Source organism: Prionailurus bengalensis, chromosome F2, assembly GCF_016509475.1.
Source record: "Prionailurus bengalensis isolate Pbe53 chromosome F2, Fcat_Pben_1.1_paternal_pri, whole genome shotgun sequence".
In the NCBI taxonomy this organism is placed as follows: Eukaryota; Metazoa; Chordata; class Mammalia; order Carnivora; family Felidae; genus Prionailurus; species Prionailurus bengalensis.
In genome coordinates, this window is record NC_057353.1 from 27,402,593 (window position 1) to 27,422,821 (window position 20,229).

General features: G+C 42.6%; 1 protein-coding gene across 1 annotated transcript; it reads left to right on the plus strand.

Annotated features, from left to right (window-relative positions):
• Positions 1 to 734: 734 nt before the first annotated feature.
• On the plus strand, positions 735 to 6,230 carry LOC122495510 (the record flags this gene model as incomplete). Its single annotated transcript, XM_043601239.1, is given in 7 exon segments — positions 735 to 1,883; positions 1,886 to 3,001; positions 3,004 to 3,066; positions 3,068 to 3,538; positions 3,541 to 4,678; positions 4,784 to 5,318; positions 5,320 to 6,230. Coding segments are annotated over 7 exon segments (5,031 nt in total), but the record flags the coding sequence as incomplete, so codon positions are not given.
• Positions 6,231 to 20,229: the final 13,999 nt, after the last annotated feature.

A 20,229-nucleotide genomic window follows, 5' to 3' on the forward strand; every position in this document is an offset into this window, starting at 1 on the left:
GGCAACGAGTGTGCGGAGGACCGGGTTCGAACCTGCAATAAACGACCCTTGCCGCTTGGCTTTGACTCTGGACTCTGGTGGTTTGTTTTTGGGGAGTCTCTCGAATTGGGGCATATCATTTGGGGGCTCGTCCGGGATCCCCCCCAAGCCCACCAGACCCCAAGTCAACGGGTCGTCCCTGAGACCGATCGGTAAGTGAGCCGGCTCTGTCCGTTTCTGTTTGTCTGTTCGTTTCTGGCTCTTCCGCGCGGGATCTGTATCAGGGACTGACACAGCCCTGGCGGATGCGCTATAGGGCAGTCAGTCGGGTCCAGTAGGAGATGTCCACTGGCACCCGTCTGGGGCACCTTTTTGGGCCCATCAGAATTCTTCTGTTCGGGTGACTGGCACCCGTCTGGGGCACTTTTTTGGGCCCATCGGAATTCTTCTGTCCAGGTGACAGACACCCGAAATGCGCTAGCGATCTAAGTGTTGTGTTCTCTATTCTATAACCTTTAAGTGTTAAACCCCTTCTCTTTCGCAGGTGACCTGGCCTGGCCCAGCCAGAAATCCTCATAACTTTACTGTTTCTCCTTTTAATCCTTTCCTCCACCTCCAGGATACAGATGGGCCTATCTCAAAGCACTCCCCTTTCTCTCCTCGTTGCTAACTTCAGGGATGTTAGAACCAGAGGACAGAATTTGAGTCTAGACATCCGGAGGGGAAAATTAATAACCCTCTGCCGCTCCAAATGACCAACCTTCGGCGTTGGATGGCCAACCGAAGGAACTTTTTGCCTCCCTATAATCACTAAGGTGAAGTCAAAGATTTTTCTACCGGGTCGCGAGGGGCACCCGGATCAGATTCCCTACATTCTTGTATGGCGGAATTTAGTGGAAAATCCACCCCCTTGGTTGGCCCCCTTCCTATCCTCGGGAACGTGTAAGGTCCTTGCCATACGGCCTGCAGATCCCCCAAAATCAAGAACGCCAGCCGCGCCCTTGTATCCCACATTGCCCAATAGTCAGGACCTACTATCCCTAAACCCTCCACCCTATCATCCCCCTCCCCTCATACCCCAGGCCCTGCCTGCAGCAGCCGCCCCACCAGTTGCCCCGCTAGTTGCCCCCCTAGGGGAACCGGGAGGACGGGAAGCGGCAGCTGCGCCGGAACCAGGAGGACGGGAGGCAGCAGCTGCGCAGGGCCCCATTGAAAATGAAACCAACCGCGAGAGGCCAGCCGTCCGAACCTGTGGACGCACCCAGCGTGAGCCAAACCCTCGCCTCCCCGACTCCACTGTGGCCCTACCCCTGCAGGAAATAGGACCCCGAGATGAAACAGGCAACCCCCGACTCCAGTATTGGCCCTTTTCCACCAGTGACCTTTACAACTGGAAAACACAGAACGCTCAATTCTCTGATAACCCTAAAGACCTAATAGCTCTTTTAGACAGTGTCATGTTCACCCACCAGCCCACCTGGGACGACTGTCAGCAGCTCCTCCGCATCCTGTTCACTACAGAGGAGCGAGAGAGGATCCAATTAGAAGCAAGAAAGCTGGTTCCCGGAGACGACGGTCAGCCGACATCTAACCCTGACCTCATTAATGCGGCTCTCCCCCTAACCAGACCTCCACAGTTCGAATGGGACTACAACACAGCAGAAGGTAGGGGAAGGTTACTCATTTATCGCCAGACTCTGATGGCGGGTCTCCGGGCTGCAGCTCGCAAGCCCACCAATTTGGCTAAGGTATATTCGGTCGTACAGGGAAAGGCAGAGAGTCCAGCTGCTTACTTAGAGAGATTAATGGAAGCCTTTAGGCAGTTTACCCCCATGGATCCAGAAGTCCCTGAGAACCTGGCTGCTGTCATTATGTCCTTTGTAAATTAAGCAGCTCCTGACATTAAAAAAAAAAATTCCAAAGGCTAGAGGATTTAGAAGGTAAACAGATCCAGGATCTGCTCCATATAGCACAACGGGTCTACAACAACAGGGAGGCCCCAGAAGAGAGACAGATCAAGGCCACAGAGAAAATGACTAAAGTCCTGGCCGCTATAGTCCAGAAAGAACAGCCACCTCCAGAAGGCACTCAAACAACACGCCCTCCCAGGCGGCACTTAGATAAAGATCAATGAGCCTATTGTAAAGAAAAAGGCCATTGGATAGGAGAATGCCCCAAGAAGAAACAACCCCACCCCAGCCAAGGACAATGGCAGCCTAAAATAGCCCCCATACTGTTTACCCAAGATACAGAATAGGGAGGACGGGGTTCGGATCCCCTCCCCAAACCTAGGGTAACATTGCAAGTGGAAGGGACCCCAGTCCAGTTCCTAGTTGATACTGGGGCACAGCACTCAGTTCTGGTCAAGCCCCATGGAAAAGTATCTGAAAAATCATCCTGGGTACAAGGGGCCACCGGAATAAAGAAGTACCCCTGGACAACTCAGAGGACTGTGGACTTAGGAAATGGGAAGGTAACCCACTCCTTCCTGGTCATTCCTGACAGCCCCTGCCCCCTGTTGGGGAGGGATTTGCTTACCAAAATGGGGGCCCAAATTCATTTCCAACCAGGGGGACCCACAGTGACTGACTTTCACAACCAACCCTTATCTGTACTCACTGTGAGACTGGAAGATGAATACAGGCTCCATCAGAAACCCACTCCTCTGGATCAGGGTATGGAGCCCTGGCTTCAATGCTTCCCAGACGCGTGGGCAGAAACGGGTGGTATGGGGCTGGCAAAACATCGCCCAGCCCTATTTATAGAGGTCAAGCCCAGGACGGACCCTGTCCACATGCGCCAATACCCCATGCCCGCGGAAGCCAAAAATGGCATCACACCGCATATCCGCCGCCTCCTTGACTCTGGGGTCCTACACACCTGCCACTCAGCATGGAATAACCCCCTGCTGCCCGTGCACAAACCCAACAGCGGGGAATACAGACCAGTGCAGGACCTGAGAGAAGTCAATAAGCAGGTCATGGACATAAACCCAACCGTTCCTAACCCCTATACTCTCTTGAGCGCCCTCAGAGCGCCCTCAGCCCAGAAAAACAATGGTATACTGTTCTGGATCTAAAAGATGCTTTTTTTCAGCCTACCACTAGCGCCTAAAAGTCAAGAGCTATTTGCATTCGAATGGACAAATCCAGACAGGGGCATAAATGGCCAACTCACTTGGACCAGACTGCCACAAGGATTCAAAAACTCTCCGACCCTGTTCGACGAGGCTCTACACGAAGATTTAAGTGAGTACAGACAACAACACCCTAATATAACTCTCCTACAATATGTTGATGATCTCTTAATAGCTGCCAAGACACCCGAAGCCTGCATCCAGGGAACTGAAGGTCTCCTGTGAACTCTGCGAACCTTAGGCTACCGTGCCTCAGCAAAGAAGGCTCAGATCTGCAAGTCAGAGGTAACTTACCTGGGTTACTTACTGAGAGGGGGGCAATGCTGGCTAACGGATGCCCGGAAGGAGACTGTCCTTCGTATTCCCAGACCGCAGACACCACGAGAGGTGAGGGAATTCCTAGGGTCAGCTGGGTTCTGCAGACCCAGCAGACCTATGGTTCTGCAGAACTATGGATGCCAGGGTTTGCTGAATTAGCAAAGCCTTTATACTAGGCAACAAAAGATCAACAGCCCTTTAGTTGGACAGAAGAAGCCGAACAGGCCTTCCAACAAATTAAAACTGCTCTGCTATCAGCACCTGCCCTGGGACTCCCCGATGTCTCCAAACCCTTCCACCTATATGTAGATGAAAACCGAGGCATAGCTAAGGTGGTGCTAACCCAGCATTTGGGCCCTTGGTGCAGGCCAGTAGCCTATCTGTCTAAAAAGCTAGATCCAGTGGCCGCCGGATGGCCACCCTGTCTCCAGATGATTGCAGCCACTGCCCTAATGGTAAAGGACGCTGATAAGCTGACCATGGGCCAAGAGCTACAAGTCACCACCCCGCATGCCATCGAGGGCATCCTCAAGCAGCCGCCTGACCAATGGCTGAGCAATGCCCGACTCACTCATTACCAGGGACTGCTGTTGAACCCCCTCAGGGTCATCTTCACCTCCCCAACGGCCCTGAACCCAGCATCACTGCTGCCAGACCTGGACATGGGAACCCCACTTCATGACTGCGCCGACATACTGGCTCAAGTTTATGGGGTCCGGGAGGACTTGCAGGACCAACCATTATTGGATGCGGACGCCATATGGTTCACCAATGGAAGCAGCTTCGTTCACCAGGGACAAAGGTATGCAGGGGCGGCCGTAACTTCAGAAACCGAGGTGGTTTGGTCAGAAGCCCTACCCCCCAGAACCTCGGCCCAGAAGGCTGAACTAATAGCCTTAACCCAGGCCCTAAAATTAGGAAGAGACCGCAAGCTAACCGTGTACACTGATAGCCGATATGCCTTTGCCACTGCTCATGTACATGGGGCGATATACAGAGAATGGGGGCTCCTCACAGCTGAAGGGAAAGACATCAAAAATAAAGAAGAGATTCTAGCCCTGCTAGCAGCCTTATGGGAACCCAAAAAGCTAGCGATTGTGCATTGCCCAGGACACCAGAAGACAACCGACCCAGTTTCCCGGGGCAACAATTTGGCCGATCGGACTGCAAAAAACATAGCTCGGCCCCCAGCGCAATTACTGACCCTACAGCTGCCAGACCCTGGACCCCGGGAATTGCCCCCCAGCCCTGACTATTCAGAAAGCGACATTCAATGGATGAGTAAACTTCCTATGACCCGAATCAAAGATGGCTGGTGGAGAGACTCCAAAAGCAGCATTATACTCCCAGATAAACTAGGATGGCAAGTTCTAGAGCGGATCCATTGCAGCACCCACTTAGGTTCCCGGCGAATGTTGGACTTACTGAGACAGACTGGACTAAAAATTAGAAATGTCTCTGATAAGGTCGATCAAGTAGTCACTAAATGTACAGTGTGCCAACTCAACAATGCGAGTAGCAATCCTCAGACAACAGGGGTAAGACGAAGAGGGAGCAGACCGGGGACCTATTGGGAAGTAGATTTCACTGAAGTAAAACCAGGAAAATATGGACATAAGTATTTGCTAGTTTTTGTAGATACCTTTTCAGGATGGACTGAAGCCTTTCCAACCAAGAATGAAATGGCACAGAATGTAGCCAAAAAGATCCTAGAAGAAATCCTGCCCAGGTATGGTTTTCCAGTAATGATAGGGTCAGACAATGGACCTGCATTCATCTCTAAGGTAAGTCAGGGACTGGCTTCCATACTTGGGGCTGATTGGAAATTACATTGTGCATACCGACCCCAAAGTTCAGGACAGGTAGAGAGAATGAACAGAACATTAAGAGACCCTAACCAAATTGACCATGGAGACTGGTGCTAATTGGGTAGTCCTTCTCCCTTATGCTCTGTTCAGGGTGCGTAACTCCCCATACAAACTGGGACTCACACCCTATGAAATAATGCATGGTAGACCACCCCCCATCATCCCTAACCTAAAAGATGACCTTGTCAAAACTGAGAAGGATAATGGTCTTGAACTCTTGCTCTCCCTACAAGCCTTGCAGAGGGTCCATGAAGATGTATGGCCCAAATTAAAAGAACTTTATGAAACTGGACCCCCGCCTATTCCTCATCAATTCCGACCCAGGGATTGGGTCCTCGTCAAACGTCATTGGCAGGAGACTCTGGAACCCAGGTGGAAAGGACCCTTCCAGGTCATCCTGACAACGCCTACGGCCATCAAAGTAGACGGAATCGCCGCCTGGATCCATTACACCCACGCCAAACCGGTGGACCCCTTCTCAGACCTCATTGGACCCTCAAAGACAACCTGGACTGTTTACCGGACTAAGGACAATCCTTTAAAATTGACCCTACACCGCCAACGGACTGAGCCGTAACTATGGTACTTGCCCTCCTCTTGATTGTTCTGCAAATTCTGTCTGTAAATCCAAACCCCCACACCCCCTATAATTTGACATGGGAAATTACTAACTTAGAGACTCATGAAATCTACAACAAAACCCTAGGAACTGCCCCATTAAACACCTGGTGGCCAGATTTATATTTTAATTTAGAAAAAGTTAGTCCATTAGAAGAAATGGAAGGAGGTAAATGGAGGCAACTGCAAAGGAGGGTATCAATAAGTAGAAATGGATTTTATGCATGTCCGGGATTTAGGACGGGGGTGATGAGGCGCACATGTGGAGGGTTTGAAACCCTCTATTGCGCAGCCTGGAGTTGTGTCCCCAATGATGGGGAATGGAAGTGGGAAGTAAAACCCCAATTTATTGAAATGTCCTATGTCCAACCATGTACCTGCACCAGGTACGATGAAAACTGTAACCTTATTCGTGTAAGATTTACAGAGAAGGGGAAAAAGGACAGGCGGTGGGTCTCAGGACTCACTTGGGGACTCTACTTATATCAACGTCCCCTCTTTGGGACTGCCATTCAAATAAAATTAAAAGTCTCCCCTCTTGTACAACCAGTGGGGCCAAATCAGGTATTGAAAAAAAACAAAACAAAACAGATAAGCTTATCCCCGGGCAGATCTCCACTACTCCCTCCAGCAGGACCCCCATCCTTACCCCAGGAGTAAAAGCACAAGCTGTCCGAGAAAATCAGAACCAGAAGGCATAGACTCCCTATGGAAATTGCTAACAGCAGCGTATGAGGCCTTAAACCGATCGGACTCTGAGGCAACAAGGGCCTGCTGGCTATGTTATGATATAAAACCCCCCTTCTACGAAGCCATAGGTCTAGCTGCCCCTTTTTCACAATCAGGAGAAGAGTCGCCAGCAGCTTGCAAGTGGAATCGAAAGGGCCCCGGCCTCACACTGCAAGCGGTCACTGGCAATGGGACTTGTATAGGAAAGGTCCCCTCCAGCCATATCCAGCTCTGTGCCCCGACTAATTACTCTATAGATGAATCTAAATGGATAATTCCAGCTCCTGACAGTTGGTGGATTTGTTCTAAGACAGGGCTCACCCCATGTGTTAGCAGAAATGTTTTTAATTCGTCAACCGAATATTGTATCATGGTATTAGTATTTCCAAAGGTTATTTACCACCGAGAAAATGTTGTATATGATCTGTGGACAGAAGGGACGGAGAGGCGCCTGGGTGGCGCAGTTGGTTAGGCATCCGGCTTCACCCAGGTCGCGATCTCGCGGTCCGGGAGTTCGAGCCCCGCTTCGGGCTCTGGGCTGATGGCTCGGAGCCTGGAGCCTGTTTCCGATTCTGTGTCTCCCTCTCTCTCTGCCCCTCCCCCGTTCAGGCTCTGTCTCTCTCTGTCCCAAAGGTAAATAAACGTTGAAAAAAAAAAATTAAAAAAAAAAAAAAAAGAAGGGACGGAAGCAAGAGAATCAATAAGAACAAAATGGGAACCCTTTACGGCCATAACCTTGGCCACCTTATCTGGCCTCAGTACCATAGGGGCAGGAACAGGGATCTCATCACTAGCCATCCAGCACCGGGGGTTCAATAGCCTAAGGGCAGCCATTGATGAGGATATAGCCAGACTTGAGGACTCAATCTCGCACCTCGAAAAATCTCTGACCTCCCTTTCTGAAGTGGTCCTACAGAACCGAAGGGGGCTAGATCTAGTCTTCCTCCAACAGGGAGGTTTGTGTGCAGCCTTAAGAGAAGAATGTTGTTTTTATGCTGACCATACCGGAGTAGTCCGAGAGTCCATGGCTAAAGTTAGAGAAGGCCTGGTCAAACGGAAGCGTGAACAAGAACAACAACAAGGCTGGTTTGAGTCTTGGTTCAGTCAGTCCCCATGGCTAGCCACCCTGCTTTCTGCTCTAGCTGGGCCCCTTATACTCCTCCTTCTCTTCCTCACCTTCGGGCCTTATATTATTAATAAACTAGTTGCCTTTATCAAAGACCGAGTCAACACGATCCAACTGATGGTCCTTAGGACCCAATACCAACCTATCATTACCGAAACATTTGAGTCAGACACATAAGATCCAAGATTGGCTCTTAAGGCACCAAAGAAAGGGGGGGATGAGAGACTAAGAAAAATTACCAGGTGTACTCACAACTGCAAAGAAAAGACCTCCCCCCAGCCGTTCCCAAAACCAGCCAGGGCGTGACCGGTGGTGGTCTGACCTAAAGGCGGGAACCAATCAAGTTCTGCTGAGTGGTTTGAAAAAAAGGCAGGAACCAATCAAGTTCTGCTGAGTGTTCAAATTTAAATGTCAACCAATAACAGCTCTGTAACTGCGAAAAATCCCTAACCTGTTTGTGCCTGTCTGTAAAAGAAGCTGTAAGATCCTCGCTTGGGGCCTCTTAGCGTCACCGGCAACGAGTGTGCGGAGGACCGGGTTCGAACCTGCAATAAACGACCCTTGCCGCTTGGCTTTGACTCTGGACTCTGGTGGTTTGTTTTCGGGGGGGGGGGGGTCTCTCGAATCGGGGCATATCAAATCTACTTCCCATATTCACCTTAATGACTTTGTGTCTTATGTTTCTCATCCACACAATCATACAGTGTGGATTGTGCTAAATTCACTACCAGTTTCCCCATTCACATCAGTAGTATAGTGGTAGCTATACTCTCAGAGATAGCAGCTCTTCCTGCCCACGGGTCCTGTCCCCATACTTCGATAAAATCACCTTTTTGCACCCAAGACGTCTCAAAGAATTCTTTCTTGGTTGTCTGCTCCAGAGCCCATGAACCCCACTGTCACCCCCCCCCAAAAACCCTCACCACTAACTATGCCATTATTTTTAGAGAAATTAATAATTTAAAAATATGTTATTGGTGGTAAATTGATCTTCAATATGGATACAATGACAAGGACATTATTTTTACTTTAAAAGAAAGTGATTATAAAGAGACACAACAGAAATTTCTAGGGTCCTGATAATATTCTGTGAAGTCACATTGAGCTATACTTTATAACTTGTGTGTATATGTATGTATATGTGTGTGTACACATATATATGCATTTTTTTTCTTTTTTTTCTTTTTAAAAAATTTTTTTTTCAACGTTTTTTATTTATTTTTGGGACAGAGAGAAACAGAGCATGAACGGGGCAGGGGCAGAGAGAGAGGGAGACACAGCATCGGAAACAGGTTCCAGGCTCCGAGCCATCAGCCCAGAGCCTGACTCGGGGCTCGAACTCACAGACCGCGAGATAGTGACCTGGCTGAAGTCGGACGCTTAACCGACTGCGCCACCAGGCGCCCCTGCATTTTTTTTTTTCAATTAAAGCTTTTTTTAAGTGTGACAAGAATTTTGAAGTGAGATCTTGCTTTTTGTCTCTTTTCCATGAAGTTTTGGCTTATTCATTCTAACTCCATATTCCTTTTAGGAACTGTTTTCAACCTGGGAGTTTTTTAGTTTATCCAATTCTGAGTTTGGGCAATTACCTGGTTTAGCAAGTTTACTGAATGGAAAAATCAATAAAGTACACAGTAGTAAATCTGCCCAGACAAGATCAATTCATAAACCACCACAGTCTCTCTGCCATACAAGGCAGCTCCAACATGGATCAGTGATAAGAACCACTTACACCTCAAGGCAGTAAAAACATTTTTTACTGACCCTAAACCGTTCAAGGTCATTCTACTTCTTACAATGTAAGTGAGGGTGAAAACTGAAGAGTCAGAAAAATTCATAGGAATTGAGAATTTCAACACATTTTAGAAATCATTAATCCCAGCCCTTTTTTGTCATAAGTAAATAAACAGTAACCAAGAAATTAAGTGACTTGTTCACTTCTGCTAAGTAATTAGTGACAAATGAAATCAGACCTCAAGTCTCTCCATTTCCACATCAGTACATGTTACTTCTCTGGGCTTCCTCTCCAAGAAAACCTCTTTTAAATGAATCATTCATTCAACCAATCAACAATCAATCAATATTTATGTGCGTGTGTGTGTGTGTGTGTGTGTGTGTGTGTGTGTCTGTGTGTCTGTGTGTCTGTGTGTGCTTGTACTTCTTGGCCTGTAGTTACATTTTTCATACATTCACAACAGATTCTTTTTTAATAATAAAAGCTTCATTTGGCATGTAATTATCTTATTAATCACTCGTGAAGTAACTCCTATAAAATTGCTATAGAGCCATTTTGCTGTTAGATGTACATACTACTATTAGTTGTTTTATTCATTTATTAAACATTATTGAGAAACTAATCTATGCTATATACTACAATTGGTGCTTGGAAGCAGAGTAGTGGTATTTGCCCTTGTAGTACTATAGGTTAAGTGAGAGCAATGAATACTAAAATAATTATCATAAAAATAAACACATGTAATAAAGAGCCTAACGCCATTTTTTACGTTGGATTGCTGACAGCTCTCAAGACCTACCGCTTTCTTTGTCCTTTATTCCCCACATCTAAACAAGCAGATAAGAATGCCCCACTGCTTCTTCCTTTTTTTATATTATCTATCTATCTATCTATCTATCTATCTATCTATCTATCTACCTACTTATCTTTCTACTTATCTATATGAAAAATGTCAACAAGAATTTTTTAGCAACCACTCAATTACTTTAGAATACTTATTGGGTATCTTTTCTGTTCTGGAGACAATGCTACGTACTGGCAATTAAACAGTAAACAATACAGACATGGCCCCTAGGCTTACATTCATTCCCACACATGTTCTCCAGATTTCTGCTTATATAAGTCGGAAAACTCAAGTAATTATTTTAGAGTAGCTCATCTCTTTATGAGTCACACTGTGCCTCACCTTTAGGAAAATGTTGGGACTTGAGCCTAGTGTTAAAAAACAAAATTCATCTGAGTGAATTTGAAGATCTACTTGGCTTCATGCAATAATTCATGAATTGGGCAGCATCCCACCTAGAAAGTGGAGAGGACCTCCATGTAGTTGTACGAGACGGTAGACTTTTTATAGGCAGAAATGGGGAAGAACAAAATGTCATTAGAAGAAGAAAAGACAAGATTATTTCAGGCCAGGTCACCGTCCTTTGGAGGAAGGAGGAAGGTTGTCTATCATGTAGATTATCTTACTACTAAGATCAGGAAATTCCAGACTGGTTAAAGGTCACATTCCTATAATTAAGTCTAGGTTTGCTGTCCTAAAATGACTGCATTTGGACCTTTTTTTTTTTTTTTTTAAATACTAGTTATATGTTTAGAAGCATACAGTGATGGTGTGGGTACATTTTGAAGAGAATCAGAATTGTTTTGCATAGCAACTGCCTCAGGGGAGGGTATTACTGTTTCCTCAGGCAATGCAGAATTAATGCCCTCACAAAGAGATGGAAAGGTTTGTACCACTATGGGCGGGGATGACCCCTGCACTGGGGATGGGGAGACCTCTTCCACATGCAAAGACTACCTATCATAATTTAGGATTCATGGTCCCCAGCTTCATATTGGTCTTCCCACATATCTCCAACACAACTAAAAAATCCTATTTTTTTTCCTCAATCAATGCCCTCACTTTAACAGTAGACACTCTGAGGTAGAAGCTCAAGTTACATTGTAATTCAGCCAGTCACAAATGAGATCATGTGGCACCTAGGTGGCTCAGTTGGTTAAGCCTCTGACTCTTGGTTTCCATTTAAGTTATGATCTCATGGGTCATGAGATGGAGCTCCCAGTTGGACTCCACACTGATAACACAGAGCCTGCTTTGGATTCTCTCTTCCTCTCTCTCACTCCCCCTTCCTAACTTGCGCTCACTTGCCTGTGCGTGCCCATGCTCTCTCTCAAAATAAACTTAAAAAACAACAACAACAACAAGACAGATCATGCATTCTGTTTTCAGCTATTTCAGCCCTGTGGTTACAAAAGATAAGGGTCTCCCTCAGAGCACACAAGGACGCTCTTAGGCCATTGCTGTGGCTTATACTGGGAATTCAAATAACTGAGCTCATTCTTTTATTTCAACACTTTTTCCAGAGGCATTGGGAACAACCAATCAATATCACTATATTTTTTAGTTTTCCAAAATGTTCAGAAGTATCGTATATGGAGTTACTTGGTTCCTTGCTTCTTTTTTTTTTTTTTTAACCTTTATTTATTTTTGAGACAGAGAGAGACAGAGCATGAACGGGGGAGGGGCAGAGAGAGAGGGAGACACAGGATCGGAAGCAGGCTCCAGGCTCTGAGCCATCAGCCCAGAGCTGGACGCGGGGCTCAAACTCACACACCGCGAGATCGTGACCTGAGCTGAAGTCGGACGCCCAACCTACTGAGCCACCCAGGCGCCCCAAGGTTCCTTGCTTCTTATAAGTGGTTGATTAGGAGTAACCAAGGCAGATATACTGCATATTTCTAAACAGTTCAAGCCATAAATTATCAGTTCTCTTTACTGCTGGAAATAATTTCATTAGTATCTTTAAATGTAAACAGATTAGAGAGATAATTCCAGAAACTCCAGAACCAATTCAGAAAATTCATCCTTAAAATTCCATTCTTCTAGAACCACTCTTGGTAACAAAATCTGTATTAGTCAGAATTCTCCAGAGCAACAGAACCAATAAGATATTGGTATGTATTGATAAAACACATATAATATAAATATATATATTATATATATATACATATATATGCACATATATTTATATATATATTTACATAGAGATTGGTTCACATGATTATGAAGGCTGAGAGGTCCCACACTCTGCAGTTTGCTGCAAGCTGGATGCCCAGGAAAGCCAATGTTGTATTTCCAGTTCAAACTCAAAGGCCCGGAGACCCGCTGCCAATGATGTAAGTCCCGGCCTGAGTCCAAAGGCCTGAGAACCAGGTGCACAGATGTTTGAGGACAGGAGATGATGTCCCAGTTCAATCAGAGAGCAAATTTGCACTTCCTTTGCCTTTTTGATCTATCCAGGCCCTCAATGGATTGGATTATGCCCACCCACATTGATGAGAGTAATCTTTTCTACTCAGTCTAGTGCTTTAAATGATAAGGTATTCTAGACACACTCACAGACATACCTAGATGTTCTATCAGCTACCTAGGTATCCCATAGACCAGTCAAGTTAACCATCACATGTAAATACTTGAAAAATTATAAAGAGCATAATGAACAGAAATGTCTATCCAATGGAGGTTGACAGCTAAATAAAATATGCTGGAAGGTATCTACGTTTCTAAGAACCTTAACAATAATAAAGTCTTAGAGTTGTCAAGACTATGAAAGCAATATTGCAAGGTACAATATTGTTCTTACTTTTAAAAAATGTATTAATATCCAAGGGTGCCTGGCTAGCTCAGTTGGTGGAGTATGCAACTCTTGATTTCAGGGTCATGAGTTTACACCACACTGCACGTAAGGATAAGTTAAAAAAAAAGTTTAGTGCATTGACATGCAGATATTCATTTTTAAATAATATTGTAAAAAACTATAATCAGAATAATCTTCCAAATACTTCCAAAATTATGCTTGGCCAAATTTCCCCCCCAAAATGACACTTACAAGAAATTTACAAATATAGCTATAATTTTTCCTAATAATTGCAATAAGTTATCTGCATACTAAAATTTGAAATGTAAATTTTAAAAAAATCAGTGTTTAATTCTTTCCATTGTTTTCCTTTATTTATTTTAATATATATATATATATATATAATTTTTTTTTGAGAGACAGAGAGACACATACACACAGAATGCAAGTGGGGGAGGGGCAGAGAGAGGGAGACATAAAATCTGAAGCAGGCTCCAGGCTCTGAACTGTCAGCACAGAGCCCAATGCATGGCTCGAACTTATGGACCACAAGATCATGACCTGAGCCAAAGTCAGAAGCTAAACCGACTGAGCCACCCAGGTGCCCCTTGTTTTCTTTTACTTAATCCTAGAAATACCTTTTAATATATTTGTGAAATATATACATGGTAACTATTCCTTTTGAAAAAACTCGAATACAGTGTATCCAACATATTTGAGGAAAATCAATATCAGCAAAATCATACTATTACTGAACATTACTGTGTATATTACTTTTCTTTGTGTGTCTTTAAAAGACTCCTATTTATAAGAAAGGCAATAAAATTTTGCAGACCTATTTTACAAGATTATCGAGAAGTATTTAAATTGTGATGAAATAATTGACAAAGGGCATAATAAGAAGTTTGATAAAAATTTTAAACTCTATTTCGATTCAAGAAAGATTTGTACAATTGTGTGTTTTAGCTTTATTTTTGTTGGTCCAGTGAATTTGTCCGAGGAACAATAAACAGAACATTTTATTCATCTATTTATCAAGACAGTAATGAGTTCCTTTATTGCTTCAGGATATAAATTATGTGTCCTGTGAAGGATTCATTGACAAATGCATGTATGCTTCTCTGCTCTATTGACAAGCTTTTAGATGTAAAGTAAGGATTGTTCTCTAAAATTTATATTTTGATTTGACAAAGAAAAATAAGCTACATTAAGTTAAAATTTAAAGTTATTTTCAATGCTTTAAAGGTAAGTGCACATATCCATCTAAATACTATGGTGACTGCCCATTAGAATAGGTAGGAATAAAACACAATATATCTAAGTATTCACAATTAAATAAAATATATATTTATATAAATAAGCATACTTTGAAACAGCACAATAAAGGAAAGAGAAAAGATGGTAAAGATTATTTGTCTATGCTAATACTATAAGTTTTATTTTCTTTTAATAGTTTCATATTCAATAGGAAAGTGTTTTAGTGCTTGTTAAAAAGCAAGTCAATACAAGAAAACCATCCTAATACAAAACTCCAGTGTGATAATATAAATAATAAAAATAAGGGGTGCCTGGGTGGCTCAGTCGGCTAAGCATCTGACTTCAGCTCAGGTCACAATCTCATGGTTCGTGAGTTCAAGCCCTGCATCAGGCTCTGTGCTGACAGCTCAGAGCCTGGAGCCTGCTTCAGATTCTGTGTCTTCCCTCTCTCTTTGCCCCTCCCTCACTCATGCTCTGTCTCTCTTTCTCTCAAGAATAAACATTAAATAATACAAGGTACAGCAATGTTCCTATTAACATATAAAAACATAGATATTTTCACTCTCTTTCAGAGGAACAAGCACCAAGCCCCAGCACATTAGTGCATTCAGCAAGAAATCTAGGATCCCTCAAAAATTCAGTCCTCTCCACAAAGTACAAATGTAGCTCCTTATGGACCAGTAATCTACAAACAAAGGTTATCTGCTTCCAAATTAAATAATATGCAATAAAAGCTCAGAAAAGTTCCACAGCAATTTTTACACCCTGCTGCGCAGCAATAGCAAACATACTCTTCTCCATAGGTAAAATAAATTCCTTCATAAGCCAACCTAGTAGCTGCTGGTTTTATTTTCCTCAAAGATTTCTTTGTCCATTATCCTCCACAGTCATTTTTTGACATGGACTTTAAAGAAAATGGTACCCTTAGACACTTTTACAGGCCATTTCCTGATGGTGCAAGATAGGGACCAGACATTATTTCAGTCGGGCTTGTGGGTTCTTTGCAAAACAAGCCCCTGAAAAACTTGGTAGAGTTGGGTTCTGGTCAGCCCCGTGTGTGGGTTGCCATAGCCAAAATTCTCATCTAGCCACAGGTTTTCGAGGCTTTGGCATTGCCACAACTGACCTCTGTACCTGCGCATTCCACTCTATCTCAGCTTAAGTCTCTGAAGGTCCTATTAAAGTATGGTTCGGAGTGGTGTTTTAGTAAAGGTCTCTCTCACATCCAACACAGACCCAAGATTCTTCTTGTGTGCAAGCAGTTTATTTGGGAGTGTGTTGGCAGAGAGCAGGCAGGAGTTTCTCGTAACTGAAAAGGGAAGGAAGGAAAGCGGTTTCAATAGGGGTATGTCAGATGACTAGTTTTATGTGTGACTTTCTAAAGAGACTCAGGAAATGATTCTCAAAAGTTTTTGGTTGAGGAGACCTGAAGAAGCGTTCAGCCACTGGCTCACATCCCCTATTAGTTGAGAGTCATCTCAATTTCCCTGAGTTATGAGTGCTCAGGGGGTGCCACTGTGTCCCACGCTAAAGAGTTAGAAAAGCCTTGGAGCAGATAAAGAGAAACATGTAGTACATGCTCTGAGGTAGGGTGCTGTCAGGCAAAGAGAGTTAAACCCTACACAGGATTTTTTTACTATAGCTATGGCTGGAACCAGAGATAAAGGAGAGAGGAAGTGAGACAGTATACAGGAGGTGACTGTGCAGGTAGAAAGGTATTGTCCTTAATCTGATCTTTGCTGCTAGACTGTTTCCCACTGCCTTGCCTTAACTTTTAAAGGAAGTGCTTTAAAAAGACCTGAGGCCACAGTCAAATCTCCTTTTGAGGAGACTGCAGCCATGTCTTGTAACCACTTGCGTTTCAGGTAGAGAAACAGTTGGATTTTTCTACCTTGCATGGTCCAAACGTCATATTCTTAATCAGTCTAGATTACAGGTTACAGGCAGATAGCAATATTCCCTTTCATCTCTGTTTGCACGTTGGCTAACTCTAGCCTGAGTTCACCTCTCTTCTGGAGAATATACAGAAAATAGCAAGAAACAGCTATGCAACAGCATTCTGAGTATCTCCTTCCATATAGGCAATGTAGGTTAGGTCAGCCTGTGGCTGCCTTTCAAAATAATAGGATGCATTAGTTTTCTCAGAAATTTTACCTCAGCATAGCAAATCTCACAAACCCTCTAGGAGACTGTATGGGTTACCTCAAGCAGGGCCCCTGGAACAAAAGAAGAGGTCTAATGTCTGGAAGAGGAGGAATGTCCAACACAGAAGATCTATATGGAATGATTAGGGAGGTCGGAGGAAAACTAGGAGAGGGCGGTGGCATTGAAGCCATAGGTAGCGAGTGGTTCAAAGAAGAAGAGATTGACTGTGCCAAATGCTCATAACAGGTTGTAAAATAGAGTTCCGAAAACGGACAGTTAGGGGTTTAGCAACAAGATGACCATGAGTGGCAGTGATGGGAAATGCATCTTAGGAAAGCAGGTCCCTAGGCTCCTTGTTTTTCAGAGAATGTCCATCCATCCCATAGAAACTTTCCACACAGTCTCCATAAAAATAGAAAAATGAATCCTTGCTTTTTAGCATAATGGAGATGATTTGGAACAAACAGCATTAATAAGGTTAGTAAAAAAATAGAACATTCCTCAAAACTAATGGCTTTATTTACTCAAAATATAATTTTTAAGTTCCATATATTTAAAATAAAACTATTGTTTACTGGAATATTTTTTAAAATAATATTTGTCAATAATTGGAAAAAGCATCAACTCCTAATTCTTACAATTATAAAATCATTAATATAATCTACTTAAATATCACAGGAACCCAGTCAGTACTCAGAAAATAAGAGTTTTAGTAATAAGTAATGCTAGTGACTTTATGAAGAAAGTCAATGAGCAATCATGATCTTAAATTCTGATTTTCTAATTCCTCTTATGTACCTCAAGTTATTGTGATAGTTACAATCAATTTCTTCATTTCAATTAAAAATAATTATCATCACTCAGTGTTTGGAAATGAAAGGGGAATGTCACTACAAGGAGACTACCAAAGAACTATAGCTAAGATTTCTTGTTGACATTATATATATATATCTATATAATTACATTTATATAATTACATACATAATTAAAAAATTATAACAATCTTTGAACAGAAGCTTTAAATAAGTGTGATTTATGCAGTTAGTAGAGCTGCCCTACTATATGCAATTGGACTCTCTACTCTCCTTTATAAAGGGCAGACCAGTTTTTCCAAGGGGAATTCTTAAACTCATTAGATACGTGAGATTCATTATAATTAGTTTCATTTAATACCACAAAAAGGACTTGTTCACAGGCTATTTTACTCTCTTCTTCCTCGATAGATGATTAGCTAGGTTCATTTTTAAATGGAAGATATACTCTAGATATTTAAATGTAGGGCATCTCTTCCTTTCAAATCTCAGAAAGAAAGGTGTGCTTCAGTTTCCCTATGGAAAGTTCTAGTATTTGGCCCCTCTTTCGAATGAGAAACTAATCCTATTTTCCCTATTCTTCTTTGGCTTCCTGCTTTCATCAGCATTGAGCCTCTTTATCCTTTTTCTCAACCCAAAGTATAAGTTTGTCTCATTCCAGGCCATTCAAAAGTTGTATATCAGGAGGTAAACAAAAAAAATTCATCTTTAATTATAAAAATAGAACAGCTATGGCATTAATTCTTAAATAGTGTAAAATTTTGACCCCTCACTATATCAAAAAGTCTTCTTATGACATAGGGTTCAATGAGAGACAATAAACGAAAATCTTTTGGTGACTCATTTGACATCTCATTCACTAATAGGTTTTTATTCATTATGGTGAATATAAGGCACATTTTTTGTTAGGCAATTAAAATGAAATAATTGTCAGACATATTTTCAATTGCATTATTAACATTAAAACTCATCTTTAAGGTAAAATGTACTTTTACACTTTACAGTGAGAAAATAAAATATGTCAATATGCAAAGAAAATGTAATTATAATACCAACTAATGTTAATTGGTGTCTTTTTAAAGTGCACAAGCAGTACTTACATGATTGTTTTCATTAATCCTGAATATCAATAATTTATAAATGAAGAACTCAAGGCATAGAAAGATAAATGACTTGTCTAAGAAACAAAGTTTATGAGGAACAAGGTTAGACTCAACCTGCATCTCTGACTCTAATTCCCATGCTTTAATCACAGTGGCATACTGCAGAGGATTACAGATAGAATTTGACTTTGAAAGGGGTGACTGGGTGGCTCGGTTGGTTAAGCATCTGACCCTCGGTTTCAGCTCAGGTCATGATCTCACGGTTTGTGGGTTCAAGCCCAGCATTGGGATCTGTGCTGACAGTGCTGAGCCTGTTGGGATTCTCTGTCCCTCTCTCTCTGCCCCTCCTGCTCTCTCTCTCTCTCTCTCTGAATAAATAAACTTAAAAAAATACAACCTTAAAAGAAAAAGAATTTGACTTTGAAAGCTAATATATTCCAGTTTCTAGTGAGATATCTTTATCATGCCTTCATGTCCAAGGAAAAAATCTGATCTGTTCTGTCATTAATGATAATGCTACTTTAGAGGAATGTTCTGGAGGAAAAGGATACTATTCAAATTTATTTTTAAAGTTTGTTTTTGTTTGGCTTAACTCTGTTTCCTAATTTTTTCATGCTAGGATGAAAGGAAAAACAAAGATTAAACTAACAAAAACACTGTGTGCATGCATGCGTGCGCACGTGTGTGTGTGTGTGTGTGTGTGTGTGTGTGTGTGTTTCGTTGGTAGAGCAATGGACAATGGTTGTTTGGGGGAATAAATGACCTGGGCACTAAAAATTGCAAGGCTGGGAATCCAATGAATCTTGGTCAATCAATAAGAGATTAGCAACACCCTGGAAGCTTTATGTGGTTCACAAGGCTCTGAATCAACAGTGGGTCAGTATCATACAACTGCTACATAAGACAAGTGTCTACAGCTACCAAATGTGGCATGAAGAATCAGTAACAGAAAGGAACTAATCAGAGTCCATGCTTGTCACAGATAGATGTGGACTGTTACTTCCCTGAGCTGCATAAAACGCAGAGTTTTAGGATCATTTATGAGAGAGGAGTTCCACAAGAAGGGAATAATAGTATATACAGTAATCTGACAAAAGAAGGTTGAGCTCATTTTAATGTAATGTAAACGGTTTGTTCTAGTTTTTCTCCCTTGAGTTAGTGAAGAGTTCAGAAAACTTACCATATCATGCTCTCAATGGCACCATTTTTAAAAACTTTTGCTAAATCCTGCTACACAAAAAAGTATCTGTCCATCTACATTCCTGTATTTTTAAGTGTTGCTTGGAAGGAAACAAAATAGATAAAGATTGACTGAAGGGAGAGATGGAAAGTGACTTGTTTTAGAAATGGTTCCAGGAAAGATCTCTAAGTGGAAGTGACATTAAAGCTGAAACAAGAGGATGAAAAAGAAAGAAAGAAAGAAAGAAAGAAAGAAAGAAAGAAAGAAAGACAGAAAGAAAGAAAGAAAGAAAGAAAGAAAGAAAAAGAGGAAGAATAAAAACGATATAATAGAAACTCCCTACCCAGGTCTCATCCTGTACCTGGGTAAATGATTGATTGAGACCAGTGTGAAGGAGATCAACACAAGACACAGCTGATCAATTGATAGGGACCAGAGTCTACAAGGCTAAGGATTTTTATTTTATTTTATTTAAAAAAAATTTTTTTTTTCAACGTTTATTTATTTTTGGGACAGCGGGAGACAGAGCATGAACCGGGGAGGGACAGAGAGAGAGGGAGACACAGAATCGGAAACAGGCTC